This window comes from Indicator indicator, chromosome 8 (genome assembly GCF_027791375.1).
Source record: "Indicator indicator isolate 239-I01 chromosome 8, UM_Iind_1.1, whole genome shotgun sequence".
Classification (NCBI taxonomy): domain Eukaryota; kingdom Metazoa; phylum Chordata; class Aves; order Piciformes; family Indicatoridae; genus Indicator; species Indicator indicator.
The window spans coordinates 22,445,270-22,462,966 of NC_072017.1; the positions used below are offsets into that span (position 1 = coordinate 22,445,270).

Consider the following 17,697-nt stretch of genomic DNA (forward strand, 5'->3'; position numbering starts at 1 on the left):
TTGCAAGAGGAATATAAGCAAATAAAGCAAAAGTGTCTTGATCAGTGCATAATATACAAACACTTTAGGAAAAGGAAAATAAATTAATATTGACACATCTATTTTCTGTCTCTACTATAGGCGTGCAGGACCCTCAGCATGAGAAGATAATTACTGTGACTACTAATGGAAGTATTCACAGCCCCAAGTTTCCACACACATACCCACGCAATATTGTACTAGTGTGGAGATTAGTAGCAGTAGACGAGAATGTATGGATACAGCTTACTTTTGATGAAAGATTTGGGCTTGAGGACCCAGAAGATGACATTTGCAAGTAAGTTACTTTTCCTTTAACTTAGAAAATCAGAAGGGAGATGTGAGGGATGGAACAAAACTTACCTGTGTTTTGCAAAAGTGTGGCACCTGCATGTCAATATTAATAAAAGGCATCTTTAAAAGTATTAGTTTATGATTTTCTTCTGCAGTACTAGAGAAAGATTTCATGCTTGAAAGATTTGAGGTCCTCTGATTTTTCCTTCTGTATTTAGTACCTGGATCACAGGATACATTATGATACAAAATTACGAAATACTTAATTTCTCTCAAATAAAACTTCTGACATCTGGGAAAATATTGGTGACAGAATGTTAGAGGAATGAATGTCTAATATTTACAGAGAAAATTTGGGTAAGAAAGTTACCTGAAGTGGCATTCAGGTCACAACACAACGTGTTTTCCTATTTGTAATTTTATACACTTTCAATTCTTGCTTTCAGTTTTTCTAATTAAGTGACACTTGATTGCTTTTATATCTTGTATCAAATTTCAATATAAATTTGATTTTCTTAGAGGTTACTTTTGCACTTATTCTTGATTTAGGAGCTCAGGCTTACAACAGATGGGCAGATATCTTTCATAGTTCTGAAGGCAGTAATTGTCAAGGCCATGTTAAATATGATCAAAATACTAAGTAATCTAAACATATGTTTGCTCAGATGAGTGCGCTCCCATTGCACAATGATTATTTTCTTTAAATGAAAACTTAGCTTGCTTTTTTGTTTTCTTTGCATATGGCAGAATGAAGTGACAAGTGAAAGACAATCCAGGTAGGGTGACTCATTCATCCAGTTGCAAAGAAAAAAGTAAGATAAGTTAAAATATTTTTTAATAATGTAACTAGAATAATATTTTAATGGGAGTACATTTATTTTAAGCAAACAATGTGCTGAATAAAAAGGTACTGGTCAAATTAAGAAACAGTAATTAGTTGCTCATAATCTTCATTCAGTCGTAATCTTATCGCATTCGTGTTTGCACAGGGATAAGAGGAAGTTTTATGAATGCAACTCCTGATACGTGCACTTCTGAGGACTTTTGAGGCTTGGAAGATATGACCCTCTCTAAAAGAGTTGTTTTATTGTCATTCTTAACCAAAAGAAAAAAGCATAACTAGGGTTCCTATGAAATATAAATTCAGTAACAAACTCTGTAAAGGAAGAGGAAATGTATCTGGTTTGTGAAGAACCTATAAATAATTGACAAATTGAGGAAGTAACTAAAACACAGAGCACTTAACTATGTAAAACAATTCTGTACAGGTCAAGTAAGTTACCAGTTATCACAGTAATGTCTCTTTATAAGTAATGTCTCATGTTTCTTATAATTACTAATAAAATTATTTAATATTTTTCTCCAGTACCTTCAGTAAAAAAAGCTAAGGGGTTTTATTGTTGGCATATCATACTACTTACTGCTTCACTGTTTCCTCCATCTTGAAATGCACAAATCAGTGTTACTGATGTAGAGTACATGATGGTTTCTCCCAAAGCAGGTTTATATGACAAAGGACACAATAAAATGTGGCATGAAATGTAATATATTATAGCTCTATACCTTACAGTGACTTGTTCCTTTAGTTCTGACCTACGACTGAAACTAGGTGAAAACTGCAGCCACGTAACTTCAGACTTGATGCAACAGTTTGTAGCAGTATCTCTTTCTCTCCTTGCTCTAGTGTGTGAGTGGCTGTCATGAGCTACCTACGGTTGTCACTGTCACAATTTTCAGTTCCTCTACCTACTCCTGCATTTTTGGGCAGTGTCAGAGCTTTCTCCATCGTTGCTGTTGGCTGTAACACCCTGTAGTGCCAGCTCACTGGGCTGATAAGAGAATATACTGCAGTACATTAATTTAAGATAATTAACCGATTTTAAATCTCGTAGTAATTCAAATATTGCCCACACATTGGAAAAGAAACAAAACCAAAAGCATATCCAGCTATATAAGACTTTTTTGCTTAACATAGTTCTGTAATAGGAAAACAATGATAGTGGTGAGTGGATACATCTTGAAGCTATGGCAGGTTTTTGTCTGTATCTGACTAAGCTGAGCTCAACACCTGGGTTCCTTCAAAGCCAGTTCTGACATTTCAAGCTATTCTGTGAGGTCTTTTAATCTAGAATGAATATCACATTTTAGAGATAAATTGAGGGTACCAGTCTAGTCTCCAAGTATTTTCCTGAACCTGAATCAGTGATCTTGCATGGCTTTTTTTGTGCTCTGTTTCTACTTTCAATTCAACTTACAGTATTTACTAAGGTAGAGTATTTGTATTGCAGCTAATTATATATTTATGGACAGCCATCCTGATCCAGCATTCATGTGGGTAGTCCTAATTGTGCTGATTCTTACCAGTCTTAAGCGTATGTTCTGTGTATTTTGGATACAAAGTTTAACTTATAGAACTTCTAGAATAAACTTCTGTTATTTTGCCTGTATTTCTTGAGATTATTTTTGTCCTGTTTATGCAATTGTGATGCGATTGAACTTTGTGCAGTTCATCTCAGCGTTGCTTAAAATACGGCTAATGATATTTTAAAATATTTCTGCTTTGTGCTACATGCTTTCTGTGGGTAAGTTGTTAAAATTACCACTGTGTGTCTTTTCCAAGTGAACACAAACTCCATTTTACATGGGAATTAAACCCATGCACGTATCCCGGAAGAGATTTAGGTTATTTGGTTGGAAATAGAGATACATAAATCCCTGCAATATTGCAGTAATTTCCATCTTGTACACTTTGAATTCTGTTGTGACTTGCAAAAACAAAAGGATATAAATAAAAAATTCTGCCAGCAAACCAACAACAACAAAAAAAAAAACGAGGCAGCCTCCTGGATGCTTTTTGCAGTACTGTTCCAGATGATAGATCTGGCATTGAATTTTCCTTATGTAAGGGAATTTCTAACTAACAGGGACATAGTGGATTTACTTTATATATGCCCATTCTTTCTGACAAAGAAAAGAGACAGTTTTATTTCTGCTGATCTGATATTCACAGGTCATTGTTTTCATGATGCTACCTCCTCAATGCTGTTTTAATCATGGGGCTATTAGAGTTTTGTGCCTAACAGTTCCTATCATCAGGGAGATGCTGCAATTCTTCTTGACCAGGAGGGACTGATTTTTGCTCAGTTGTTGCTTGTCCGAATTTGTTGTTCTCCATCTCCTGAGAACACGCAATGGTTAACAGTTTTGTGATCAACTCCTCTGTGCTGGGAGGACACAGATTTATCTTTCTTCCAGGAAGAACATGAATTCTGCAGATTCCTTTAAAAGGCAGCTTGGTGCTCTGAGTAAGTTGGACGCTGGAACATTACAGCACAAAGCTGCAATAGGAAAAAAATGGCTCTAGTTGCTCATCTTCATGGTGATTGTAGCTGTTCTTTCTAATCATCAGGTAATTACAGTTTGGCTTTTATTGTATATAATAAAACACAAAAAAATGTGTCACAAATCCAGAGTGCAATTGCTGATGATAAAATCTGTGAGTAAAAGAATGTGGAACCAACTTATAGTTGAATAATAGATGCCTTTTGACCATCATCTTCATCTTAGGATAGCTATACTCATTTCAGCACTCTTCAGTCCTCTGATAATTTCAATTATGAGCTGTTCATGTAGCTGTATAAGTGGAGTATTTATTTTGAAATAACTCCCAAAGCTTATGTAGTTAATGTGCAATGTGTAGAACTTCTGACTGAAACAAATGAGTTAAGATGAAGGCAGCTGTCAGTACTAACATGGGATAAAATCTGTGAGTAGTACTATGACTTTTTTTTTCCTTCTTCACATTAAGTTAAACACTTTACTCTTAATATCAGGAATATTCTTCCTCTGAGGGTTCTTAGAATGATAGAGAGCTACATACACTGATGTCTGCTGTTGCCAGAGAACAATATAATGGACATTATTTCACAAGTAATTTAAAATCTATTTTCACAGCCCAGATGAGTTTTAAGAGAGTGATGGCTGACGAGTGGGCAGGTGACATAATCCCTTACTCCTGTTTCACACCAGAGAGTACACTCATTGACTTAGAAAACATTTTAGTCGTCTTAAAATTCCTTCCTGGTCCTCTCAAGCAAGCTGTTTGAATAATGTAAACTGTCTACAGTATCAAAATATTTTTGTAAATGGTCTTAATCCTAATTTATTACTTCTAAAATTGTTTTATGTTAGTGTAGTTGGCTGTGTTTCTAATGGTGTAGACTGAAGTTATGTTCTTTGAAAATGAGTGTGGCACTGCTTGGGTCTTGCTTCTGTCTAGGATACTCTGGGAGCTCCCAGTTACCGAGTTAGAAGTAAATGTCTGCTATATGGGGGCATAAAAACATGCTGTGACCCATCACCACCTGAGCTCAGGGATGTAGACAGAGCCTGTAACCATCTGCTGGTTTTGATATAGCTCTCTTAAATCCTGACAGCAAGAGCAAACTAAACTTTAAAGGCCCAGCAACATAATCTAAAGTTACCCTAACTATTCAAGTTTATGCACAGCACATACTTCTTCCCTGGTGTTTTCTGAAAATCCAAGGATAGTTGAGCCCGTAGGCTCACCATCAGCTTTATAAGCAAATTTCTCCTGCTTCATCAGCAGGAACAGCAGACATACCAACTGTTTTATTCTTGGACAGACCACTGTTTCTTCACCAATTACACAGCTTTTTTTTCTTCTTCCCCTTGTCCTCTTCCTTTCCTCTCTACCACTCACAAGTTATGTTGCTCACATGATATTGTAGCTAGACAGCATTACCAGCAAACATTATTGGTCAAACAAATCAGTAGCAGTCCTGTCTTCCACTTGATGGTGCTTCATTAGGATAAAGTAGAAGTGAAATATAATGCAGTTTATATTAATTCATTTGTATCTGATTATCAGGATATCTGAGGAAATGTATGTGCATGAGAAACCACAAAAAGGAAGATTACTTATTATAAAAGAGGTTAGATGGTCATGTGGGAGTGTCCTATGGGTTTTATAAGGTAAAATAAATAGATCTTTTCCTTTTCTGGCAGTAACATGAGAAAGAGAGAGACCAGTAAAACCAGGAGCAATTGTTACAAAGTGTTGCTTCAGACTAGCCTTTGATTCATATGCTGTGGCTGGATTAAAAATAGGTTTCCATAATTTTATGACCATTAGCTTGTAACTAGGTAAACTGAAGTGAGAGGAGGCTCTTTACACTGTTGAAGTGAAAATTGATCTCCTGCTAGGGTTGGGAACATATGTTTTCTGCCTCATGTGATGTTATGCAAGGGCTCAGTTACATTATAGGGATTTTTCACTTGATGTTCAAGAAGCAATTACTATCTGACCTGAAGCAGGATATTGGACTTCATGACAAATGGTCTGTCTTGAGTTGGTAAATTCTGTGTGGTAGTGCAACAGCCAAGAGACTATAAGTTATTTATCACTGGTCTAAAGAAATAAAGGTGTTTTCATTTAAATAATTATAGAGCCCAAGTCTCCACTGAGGTAGGCAGGAATGAGGGAAAAGGAAGTGAGGAAACTCGATCGTGTGCGCAATGCTGCCACATCATCAGAGGGTGCTTGAGGGGAAGAGATGGTGCTTCCACTGCCCTGGGTGGATCTTTGCATGCTGAAAACACCCCTTAGGAGTTTGTTTGCTTCTTTTCCAAAACATGCTTTTGAATATTGTTAGGAAATTGCTCAGCCAGTAGTTTTCATGTAGTTGACTGGAGCCATCACTACATTTCAGTATATAAGGAATGTATGTAAAGAAAAAATCATGATTTGGGATACTAGAACAAATTTTAAAATGCTGCTTGTAGAAATGTGGTTATGGATTAACCAGAAACAGATATATTGACCACTGTGAACAGTGTGAACAGACATAGAAATTCTGTAGTGGATTAGAAAGAGTACTTTACAACCTTGGCTGTTGATGCAAACTCTAAGCTCCACTATTTTTAGTTTTGTACAAAAATATTGATCTGTACAGTAGGAAAATGTATGACTTGTTATGATCGCTGTAATTCCCAAGGTAAAGTATACCAGACTTGACAGAGAAGTACTGGGAAAAATTTGGTAAGGCATTTCATTCTCCAAAATCTGCAGTGAACTGTATGATGCAGGATACTTACTGAGCTGGTGTGCTGTCTGGGAGCAATAGGTTGTCTTTTTATGAAGGGAAGTCTGCTTTGGAAACTAGTGTCTAGTGCAGCAGGACACTGTATTCTGATAGCCATTTCCATGTGGTATTGTACTGAAAATACATAATAATAAATTTTATGGGTTCTCCTTTGGTAGGGAGGGGGGAAGTGAGAGCTGGGGGCAGATAGAATGGGAAAGATAGCTATGAAGAATAGGGCTACCAGTGTGCAGCACAATAAGAATACCCTTTTTTGTTACCATTTTTGTTAACATGCATTATTATTTCAATTCAGAACTTGTGCAGGATAGTAAAGAAATCATGGGCCACACACAGTAACAGAAAGCAGGCAGATTGGAGGTGAAACAGATTAAGAAAATGTTTCATGTAGATGTTACCAGTTTTCTAGTTCTTGATAAATAATGTTTCCACAAATGTTAGTTTGTGGAAAATCCATTTTACTCACTGCATTTTATGTGGCTACAAGAGAGCCTGTAGTCCAGTAGTTAAAAGGTAAGCACAGCATCGTAAACCTGAGTGATGGAAATTCGTGGAGACTTACTCCCCATGAAACTTTGCATTTTAGGATGAAGGCTAAGGTAAGTAAGTTGACTTGCTAATAATTTTCAAGCTGGTTCACATGTTTTAGTATGTTTTTCCAAGCTCTCCAGGTTTTCCAAAATTAATCTGTCTTTGATATACAGTAAAAGTAATATTGGTATGAAATTTTCATGCATTTTTTAGCCTTGTATCCCTGTTCTACTCATAACATGCTGTTTCTATATCAAACTTATCCTTCCTGATTGGCACTGGCAATACCTGCTGTTCTTTGTTACAAAGATAACTCAGACTGCCTTCTAAGAAATTTGGCAGTTGGTCTTTTAAAAGCAGGATTTGGGGAAATCATCTTCTTCCCTTCTTACCTCTGCTTTTGATCTGCAGGAGTATAGTGTTTCTTTCTATAACATTCTTATGCAAGTGCTTGGAATAGTGTATCAATTGAACTTACACCAGTACAAATTAGTTCATAGCAGAGGCTACAAGGTGGGACTGAGTTCTGTGATTGCAGTATTACTGACAACACTTACATGCTTTATCCGTATCAGTAGTTTAATGTATGCTTAAATAATTAGAGTTGTTGTCAGAATATAGAATTGGGGTTTTTTTTAGAGCCTGAAGTACATTTATCAATGCATTTGATTTACAATTCTTCTGGAAAAGTTAGTGCCCCTCCCTCCCTACAAGGCAGAAGTTACTTTTGAAGACTACAGGATGTTCATGTGCTTAAGATGGAGATAATTAGTGTTTACCACTGTGTCTCGACACCAGTCATGATAATTTTTTTCCTAAATGTTTGTGTGTGCTAATTTACTAGTCATCAGGCAAAGGATATCTCAGTTTATCAGCTTGGCACCTAAGTGAGCTTTGATACAAAGGAGAGTTTGGTGGGAAAAGGGTGAAGAAATGCATTTCTTTATCTTTCTTAGTTTTACATGTATTGCTTTGACTCTAGTTCAGCATGTAAGGAAAGCTACTGCACAAAACATCTATGTTTCAGCTGCACGTGATGCAGATCCACAGGAAATGGTAGACTGTAGAGCAGTAATTCAACAGTTAATTTCTACACCATACAACCAGTACATCCTTTTCTTTTCATGAAAAGTGTTTGTTTGAAGAGTAGAATTTGGGGATTCGAACTCGGTCTTCATTTTCCCTTTCACTTGAAGTTGTATATTTATGATCAAAGTTGCTTGCAGTGAATGAAAGGGAAGAAAACTGAAATGAAAAGATATTTTGTGTGTGTGTGCACTCAATAGCAAGGTAGAAATATGGAGAATTGTGTGGTCATGTTAGAAGCCTCATGCTGTTACTAGTCAGTATAAAGAAAGATTAAGTAGAGAGAACCATGGCAACCATCTAACATTTGTGAATGAATCTGTGTTTCCATAAGGCAATTCCTAATACACAGCACTGCATATTCTAAAATACATGTATTTAAAGTAGGTTGGCACAGAAACTACAGTCCATATTTGGTGAATGGCAGTTAGAAATGTGCTGTTTATACCTTGAGTATCTTTATTTCATGGAAAATGTAGACACAGCAGGATACCTGGGGGGTGTGTGCTCATTTTCTGTACAGACTGGCAGTGATGTCTGTTGCTGGAAATGAAGTTTGTGTATAATAAAACATCATTTTTTGAGTACAAAAACTGACCTCATCAGTTATTTATTTGGATTATATCTGGGTATGCTGTTTCTTTCTAGTGACTGTTAAAACATAGTATGTGTAGGATCACAGGTACTGTTACGGAAATTTATTTCATGTCAAATCTTTGCTGTTCCATCATATATTCTCTGTATGCTAAAACATTAAGGATGATGGAAAACTTAGAATATGACTCTTTCTTTATTGTGGATAATCTATAATGATATCCAGAGGATTTCTTTCTTGTAATGGAAGGCAATGCCAAACCCTCCTAAAGGAGAGGAATGCTAGGGTATAATTGCCCATCCTCTGAGTCTCAGGAACTAAAGGCAGATGACTGAGTAACTTTATATGCAAAGGCAAAATCCAGAGGACATATTTTAAATACTGAAAATTTTATGTCGGGTAGTTTTCAAAAAACAGCATTGAGTCACAGTGAAGTCAGGATATTGGAACAAAGTAGCCTGAGTCAAATATTTGTGATAGTGTTGTCTAAATTTCTGCCCTGTGTGGAGAATTTGCTAGAGCTGCCACAGTCACCATTTCAGACAAAGTACCCTCTCCCTTCCCTTCCTCTAGGATATTTGCTTTATGTATCATGTGAGTTTTTTAATTTGCTACCTGGCTGGAAGGTTGCTTTGTTAATAGCTAAATTTTCCTGATGTGCACTGCTAGTGGTTTGTGATGAACCCTGTATCTACTGGGTTGAATGGAGGACTGTATTGAATAGGCCAGTCTTTCCCAGTCTGACCATACCAATACAAAACAGTATGATGTAAACTAATGCATTTTAAAGAGAGAGGAATTAGGTAAACAGCAATTCTGAAACTTGCAAACTCAGGTGATAGGTGTTTCTACTACCTAGACTTAGTGGAGAGGGAAAAAAAAATAATACCAGAAGTGAGATTTCCTCTTAATTGAAAAATAGTGCACAATTACCTGCAGTTTCATTATTACCAATTATTTAATTTTTGTGTAATTTTGATTTCCATCTCACATGATGTGCCTTTGGCCTCTGTGTCTTGATCTTGGAGGAAAACTTGGAGTCTCAATGAGAAGGGCAGTATTCATAATAGAAAAGGAGAAAGTTCTCCCCCATTGAATGAATGATGCAATAGACTCTTTTAGCAAACGTATTGCCCCACCTGTGGGTTTGCTTGAAATCTACTTGCTTCTCTAATCTAGCATGCCACTGTCTCCTCTTCTGCCTTCTTCCTTCTTGACGTTGGTCCATTTTCCCTCTGCCCTGTGTCAGTAGCTTTGCCTTCCCCTTGGTTTGTCATGCAGTTATGTTGGAGACTGTTGACCTGTGGAGAATAACAAGGGTGGTTAAACAGATTGGATCTGCCATTAGTTATCATGGACTCAAGTGCCTTCGTCGTGCTCCAGTGCTCACTTTTCCACTCAGATAAATATGAATCTGCCCTTTAGAGCATTACTGGGCAGAGCTGGGTTGACTGGAAAAGGCCTCCTGAATCTGTTGGAAGGGAGGCTGACAAGCTTTGAAAAAAATTTCTTTTAGTTAAACATTTGGCCTTCCTTTCCTCTATATATAAAGATAGTGTTTATTTCACAAAGAGCAGAATCATTACTTACAGATGTGATTTAAAACTGAGCTAAGAGGTGAAGACTATGTAAGGTGTCACCAGTATCCTTACTGTTTTAGCTATACAAATATGCAATTGAATCAAATTATGGAAACAAAAAATAGTAAGATTTATATATACTTCAGTAGCTAAATAGGAAGTTGTTTCAAATGGAGGTGGAAGAGGGAGAGAATTTTTCTTTGGAATGATGATGGTGCTAAAATTTTGCATAGAAAAGTTTTTTCCATGCTGACAATTTTTAGTAATTTCCAATGTTTCCAAATACAAACTGTCTTAAGTTCTATTCAACAACAATTTGGTGAATTGCCAACAGATCTGGAATGTTTTTGGTCTGTAGCTGAGGTAGGTATTTCGGTGTGCCCTAGTGATACCAGGAAAACTGTGAAATTCCATGTACTTTAAAACATGAAGCTGTCCAAAAAAAAAAAAAAAAAAAAGACAGGGATTGTTACCAAATTCCTATTCTGTTATTTCTAAAAAGTAAAAAAATCAAAATGGGTTCTTATCAAAGGGAGGAGGAAAAATACATTTGAAGTTTTGCAGCCTGTTTTAATGAATGTGCTACATTTTTGTCGACCATGCATCCATGGAAAGGTCCAAAATCACTCATACTACAAAGTGTTTTTCCCTGTGAATTTCTGCTTCTTACATTCATTGATACATTTGTGGAATTCTGAAGGCAGAGGGAAGCCACAAAAGGGTCACAAAACTGTAAGCCAAGGTAAACAATCTGTCAGACTATGTTTAGCAAATGACAGCGTAAACCATAGAGAAAATATGTTTTCTGGTTAGAAAGGCTTTTGTTGCTTCCTTGCTCTTGCCCAATAAATTGTCTTTATTAAGGTTATTAATTCATTCCCGTCTTAGGCACAAAGGCCATGTGGAAGAGGAATTCTGCAACAGGTGTAATAAAAGGCATTGCAGGTATCATAACTAAAGGAAAAGGCATCTTTCAGCCCAAGAAAGGAGATTGCACTACCTTTGTCATACATTTACTTAGTAACATTTTAATAATGTATTTGTGGTGGGTTGAAATTGCCCCCCAACTAATTTGGAGAAGCTATCCCCCAGAATAAAATTGCCAGACTAGCTCAGTTTGGGATGGAAGTGAAGGAAGCTATGTTTACAAGCAAACTACAATCTAGAAATATGAAATGCAATGTACATGTACAGAATATAATATGCCTCAGCTCTGTATCCCATTAGCAATACAATGAATTATATAGACCTTATCATTATTTTCCTCTTCCATTCAATGGTAATTTATTTTCAGTCTTTGCAGTTAGGGACTAAGGGTAAAGTTCTCCCTTCAAATTGTAATGATACTGAACATAGGTAGTAGTAGCACAGCGTTTCTTTAGACATTGGCAGAAGGTTGTGTTTTCACCTTTGTACACAGAATAGGAAAAAAGGATTCTTTGTTTGGTTCAACATGCATTTTAATGCTTTTTACTCCATTGCAGATGGGAAATAACTTCTTCATTCTTGATTATTTATCCTAGTTTTCTTTCTCTTTCATTTTAAGTACAAGCTTCTCTTGATGCGGAAATAATTTTGGATGAGTTTTCTACTGTCCCTGCCACTCTTCAGCCCTGGGATGTGGAGCCACACAATTATGTAGTGCAATCTTGTAAATGTTAAAGCATTTGGTTTTGTTAATTTTCACGACAATTTCTGACTTCAGTTGAGACGTGCAATGTGGTTTTAGTTGCACAGAAGACTTTTTTTGTCAGGAACTTGCAGCACATGCACTGTCGATAACTGACAGGCTACTGGCTAAAAGTGTCATGGCCAGCAAATTATGTCCTATCATTCTGTGATTCTGTAAAAGAGGAGGGACGTTTTTCTGATCATGTAGGCAGAATTTCCAGATTCCCCTTGCTGATTGTGCAGGGAGCTCCCCCTATATCTGTGTTTAGCAGTAAGAAACCAATATTCATATATTTTCTTATGAAAATGGGGATTTTTTTGTCTACAGCACCAGACTTGTTTGTTGAACACAGAAGAACAGAAGTCCTCTATGGGTCCTGAGGGAGATACTGCAGAAAGGGAGTAATCTTTATATCCCATGCCGTGTGTAGTGTACCATGTTGCAATGAGAAAGCTGCTTTCGATTAGCTTATAAAATAGGTTTTAGTAAATCCCTTAAGCAGTGATGTTGGTAACTGTGCACGCAGTACTAGTGAGTGCTATATAATGACCGGAGTGTTTCCAGATTGCTTACTTGGAAGCAAGTGGATTTCTGATGACCAGAATGAAATTAGGGTGGGGCAAGAGTGACTGAGAAACCTCTCAATCAAGGTAACATTGATAACACACAGGAAGACTATTTGATTACAAATGACAGGTTGTTTACAAATACCACATGCGAAGATCTAGGAGAACAGGAATGAATATAGAAGAAGCATCCCATCAAACAGAATTAACTGGATCTGTGTGTCAGAAAGCCGAATTGTATTTATATAGTTATTTCCCTGTATTTTAGCTTTTAACTAATGGATTCATAAATTGATAGATTCATAGAACACCAGTTTGGAAGTGACCTAAGGGATCATCTAGTGCAACCTTTCTGGGTAAGAATGTAGTTTAAATTGGATGGCCCAGCACTGTGTCAAGCTGGGCCTTGAAACTAACTGATACAGGAGAATCCACCACCTCCCTTAGGAGTTTATTCCAATGTCTAATAGTTTTAATGGTGAAATTTTTTTCTGGCATCCTGTCCAAATATCTGCAGTAGCAGCTCGTACCCACAGTGGAAATGATTAGCATTTATTTTAAGAGTCTAGTATTTAAACCATGAAATTTGAGTTTCTCCTTTACTTCAAAGGTATCAGGAGACCAAAGGTGCAATAGAAATCACCCTGCAGGCTTTGTAGAGACACTGAATGCCTCTGTTGTTGACTTCCATGACATCTTAAGCTTGTCAGTAAACGTAATGGTTAACTTGTTCACTCTTTACAAGTCAGAAAAGCTAATAGATAATAATTTCATATTCTTAACTGAGATCATGAGCTGATCTTTAAAAAATGAAACAAATCAGTGCTCAAAATCATTTTCATCAATGTGTTGAGGCCTGATATCTCAGTAAAATCAATGTATACGTTTCCTTTGTAATAAGTTTATATACTTGATCATAAACTAAAAACAGTTAAAGTGTTTGGGGGAAAAAAGTGATGGTAATAAAGTAATTAGTATCATAAGTTCAACAAAGATTTAAAACTGTGGTAGCTGGCAGTAAGGGATTTTGAACACAGTTAATGAGCATATTCATTGCATTCATTTTTAATTAAGTGGGAAAAAAATACTGGTTCTTTAAATGCAGATAATGAATATGCAAGTCAGTCTTGCACAAACAGGCAACACAAGAATTTATTGCCTGCTGTTGAACTAGGGAACTGGGAATCATTATAAAGATTAGCTTTGCTGAAAAAAAAATCCAGAAAAAGCTTTAGTAGAAAATGTTTATGAGGTAATAATTTTCACATGAAATATTGCTAGGCATATTTGGTAGAGTGTGTGTGTGTTTTTAAAATAGGAGTATTTTCTGTCATCAGAGGAAGAACTGTTTCTATCCTTAAAAAGGACTCAATGCCATTTTAGATTTACGTGAGATGTATTTAGTATATGACTGCATATGTAAGAGAATATAAAGACATCAGCAACCTTGAAACTTTCTCAGAAGTCTGTTTTGCTTGTGGTTTAAAAAGTAAAATGATGACTTGGGAAGCTGCAGCTGTGAACTTCCAGTGCTTGCTGTGCTTACACAACACTCTCTCACCTTCCTGAACAGCCAGGCTGTGCTGCTGCTGGGGCTCAGAGGGTTTCAGGCTTCAGCGGGGGAAGTCCAGCTGAAATGCTTAGTGTTTATTCTGTCAGTAGGCAGCTGGGGAACTGACATGAAACAGGTTAAAGCACTGAAACCAGACCTAACTTCTAGAGCCAGTGGCTTTCAATGTTTTTATGACTTGGGAACCCCCTAAACATTTCCAGGGAAAGCGAGGACCTTTGTGCAGCATATTGAATCTTATTGATGACAATTGACTGACGTTTCTTAATTACCTTTCATGGATATATTTGAAGTTCGCAGATCCCCAGAGATCCCCAGACCACTCATTAAAAACCAATGAAACTAAATAAAACTTAATATGTTTCATTCCCTCAAAGCTCCCAGGCTATATCTCTCTTGTCAATAATGCCAAAATATCAGATATTTTTCTGATGGAACAGTATGTTGGTATCTTTGCTCAACAAATCTCTCATTGGGATATGCATACACTCAAAATGTGCTTCCAGGTTTCCCTAAGTCACCTTAACCTTCAGGAGCTTATTCATCACTGGTATTACAAGAGGCCAAGCTTTCCATACCAAAGTGTCCTTGAACTTTTCACTGGTGACATGCAGTGCACTGCTAGCCATACTGCAGCACAAATCACTGTGCCACACTTAGGCAATTTCACTCTTTTGTTTTCTCTGACTTTTTTCTGCCCAATCCTACATGTTGTAATCACTCACCATAAAAGGAGCAAATACATGCAGGTCTTTTCAAAATGCTAACTCTGCTTTTATTTGTACAACCTTACTGCATGATTTTATTATGTATTCAAAGCCGGTAGCAACTTGGAAGCTAAGTTTAAGATAGATGGTTTTGGTACCATACTTTTAGCAGAATCAGTTTATTGATGAAAGCAGGAAGTTTATATAAATTTTATCAATAAATTAACATTTGGTTTTCTTTTCTGTTCAGGTATGACTTTGTAGAAGTTGAAGAGCCTAGTGATGGCACTGTTTTAGGGCGCTGGTGTGGTTCCAGTAGTGTGCCAAGCAGACAAATCTCCAAGGGAAACCAGATCAGAATAAGATTTGTGTCTGATGAGTATTTTCCTTCTGAACCTGGATTCTGCATTCATTATACAATTCTTATGCCAGTAAGTAATATGTTTCAGATTGGAACATTTCAGGAGAACAAAATCTTTGAAGTGGTACCTGAAAAGAATCTTTTAACATCTTAAAATTAATTACTGTTTATTTCCTAATGATAATAACAACGGGTAATTTGTCTTCCAGAATTGTACATTTTGATTCTGTTTTTTAACTAACTCAGTGTTCTTGTGGTTCTTCTTGGATGGCTTTGAATTGGGAAGTTGTAGGCTTGGTTGTTTGCATGGAAACTTAGCAAGATGTTTGCATTCCTAATACAGTAATGCAGAAAAAAAAAAAAAAAGAGCAAGCTTTGAGAAGTAATAAAATCAGCCTAAGAATCAGCTGTGTGATATTGAAAGAGTATTGAGAAGCTACAAAGAAAATTGAAGAAATTAATGTTTTTATTAGTCAGCTACTTTTAGACATACATGGAAAAAATACTATACCTAGTTCAAAACCAGAAAAATTCTTAGGCTTCTGGGTTTTTTTAATTCTAGTGACAAAGGAGAAAATGCATAATATTAATTTTCACTTTATTTTCCCAGGAAACTGTACTTTATACTTTTTTTTGAAAGTTGCTTAATTCTTGTAATCACAAGTATTAAACAATAGTAGTTGTCTTCAATATGACTATTTTCACTGTCAACACATTTCTTTTACCTTTTTCACCAAATCAAAGGTCTGTGATAGCAAACCAATGTTTATAGATTTTTAAGGATGAGACAATCTTCTGAAACATTAAAATAGAACAGAACAGGGGTTGACTTCTTCTAGAATAGGTATTCCATATTTGAAGAGAGTAAGCCGTATTTTTCTTAAATCCCTCATAATTCACTTTGTGAGTCTCCTGAGTAGTCTTGTGGTCTGTGGTATTTTGTTGGTGGAAAATATCTGCAAGCTCAATAAAATAGTGATCAAAAGCATCCGTGCTGTAACTCCACTGACATGTATTTCACACAGTGCCTTTGGCTTGCTTACTGCTTTTGGTGTTGTTGCCAGTTCTCCCCATTTGCAAAACTTCAATTACTGAGAAGCAGCAAAGGATAATTCCATGTGTCTTTTCAACAATGCATGATCATCTATGTAACATGTTCAGCATCATGGTGATGATGATGTCAGTGGTGCAGTAGTGTGTGTGAATAGGTGTGTATACGTGTATATGTATACATCCATTATTTTCAATTGTTTTCTTGGAAGCGTTTTTAAATATTTAGGCTTAACTAAGAAGTACTCTTAAGGTGATTGAATGTTTGATCTGCGTATTTGATTCTACTGTGAGTCAGATCCTTCTTTAGGAGAATAGTCTGACTTGATAATCATGAATTTTGAAATTAAATAAAATGCCAATCAGTCTCCAAACCAGTTTGAAACATGTTAAGGTTTGAACTTCTGTACACCCAAGGGCAAACTGTAATAAGCATGTTTACTTTTAGAAAATGGTATAAGAATCCATAAATAGATACATTTGTGGGCTAGTGCCAAATTTTGTTGTTGCAGCTCTGTTATTGCATCCTCTCTGCTACACAGATATCCAACTTATGTCTGATCCAATTTCTATGGAGTAGATGAAAGCCACCTAAAAATACCAGAGTATGTGTATAATGATCTTTATTCCATGCTATACAGATGAACTGAGTTTATTCTGTGACATTTGATGGGAAAACTGTTTATAACATGTAAGTTATGAACACTTACAGAACAATTATTGAATCTTCAAAATATTTGTGTCACTTAACAGAGAAAACCAGCGGACATCACAGAATGAATTTTTAGTTACCTGTTTTTTCTCCATTAACAAAGCTCTTACAGCATAAGAAGTGTACATACTGTTTTAGCAACTGAGCGTGCTCCCTCTCAGATATATGACAGGCAAGAGCAGCCCCCTTCATGTTATAGGAATTCAGAAATTGCCCCAAAAATGTGCAGTATGAAAAGTATTCATCAGTTTGTGAGGATGAATTGACAAATCTGTCTTTGAAAGAGAGAGTCATGAGCTTTTTCTTCAGAAATTACATCTTAAGCAATACAAAATACAATTACACATTTCAGACTGCAGGTTGTAAGTGAAATCTCCATTACTGAGTTTCAGGATTAGAATTGCTTTTTGTACCTAAAGCAGTTGAAAACTTTAAAATGTCATCTCATTCAGCACTGCAAGCAAAATTAAAATAGACAGCCCTTGCTTTTCTCCCACATTCCTGCATAAAATATGCCAGCTGTAGGAATGAGTGCAAATTTTAAATATTTCTTGTAACTGATTCACTTGAATGAATTGGTCCTCAACAGTTAAATATTTTTTTCTTCCCCTCATTTTTTGACAGGAGGGGGATGGGTAGATGCCTTGTAGACTAGCAATGAGAGATTGTTTGGGGAGAAATGAAGCAAAAGTGAAATAAAACAGTGCAAGCTTGTTTCTGTATTTGAAGGCCACACACAGAGAGGGGCACCGGACACATTTTCAGGTCCTTTAAAGAACAAGAGAAATGACTTTGTTTAAATCTGCTGTAATTTATTGGGATTTTTTGGT

The 17,697-nt window shown here is 36.3% G+C and overlaps 1 protein-coding gene across 1 annotated transcript in view; it reads left to right on the forward strand.

Annotated features, from left to right (window-relative positions):
• The window catches only part of PDGFC (platelet derived growth factor C), a 116,295-nt gene that overhangs the window by 67,142 nt on the left and 31,456 nt on the right, over positions 1-17,697 (forward strand). Inside the window, exons 2-3 of the mRNA XM_054383209.1 lie at positions 121-316; positions 14,995-15,175. Of these exons, the coding sequence (XP_054239184.1) occupies positions 121-316; positions 14,995-15,175 (377 nt within the window). The remainder of the gene's footprint in view (positions 1-120; positions 317-14,994; positions 15,176-17,697) is intronic.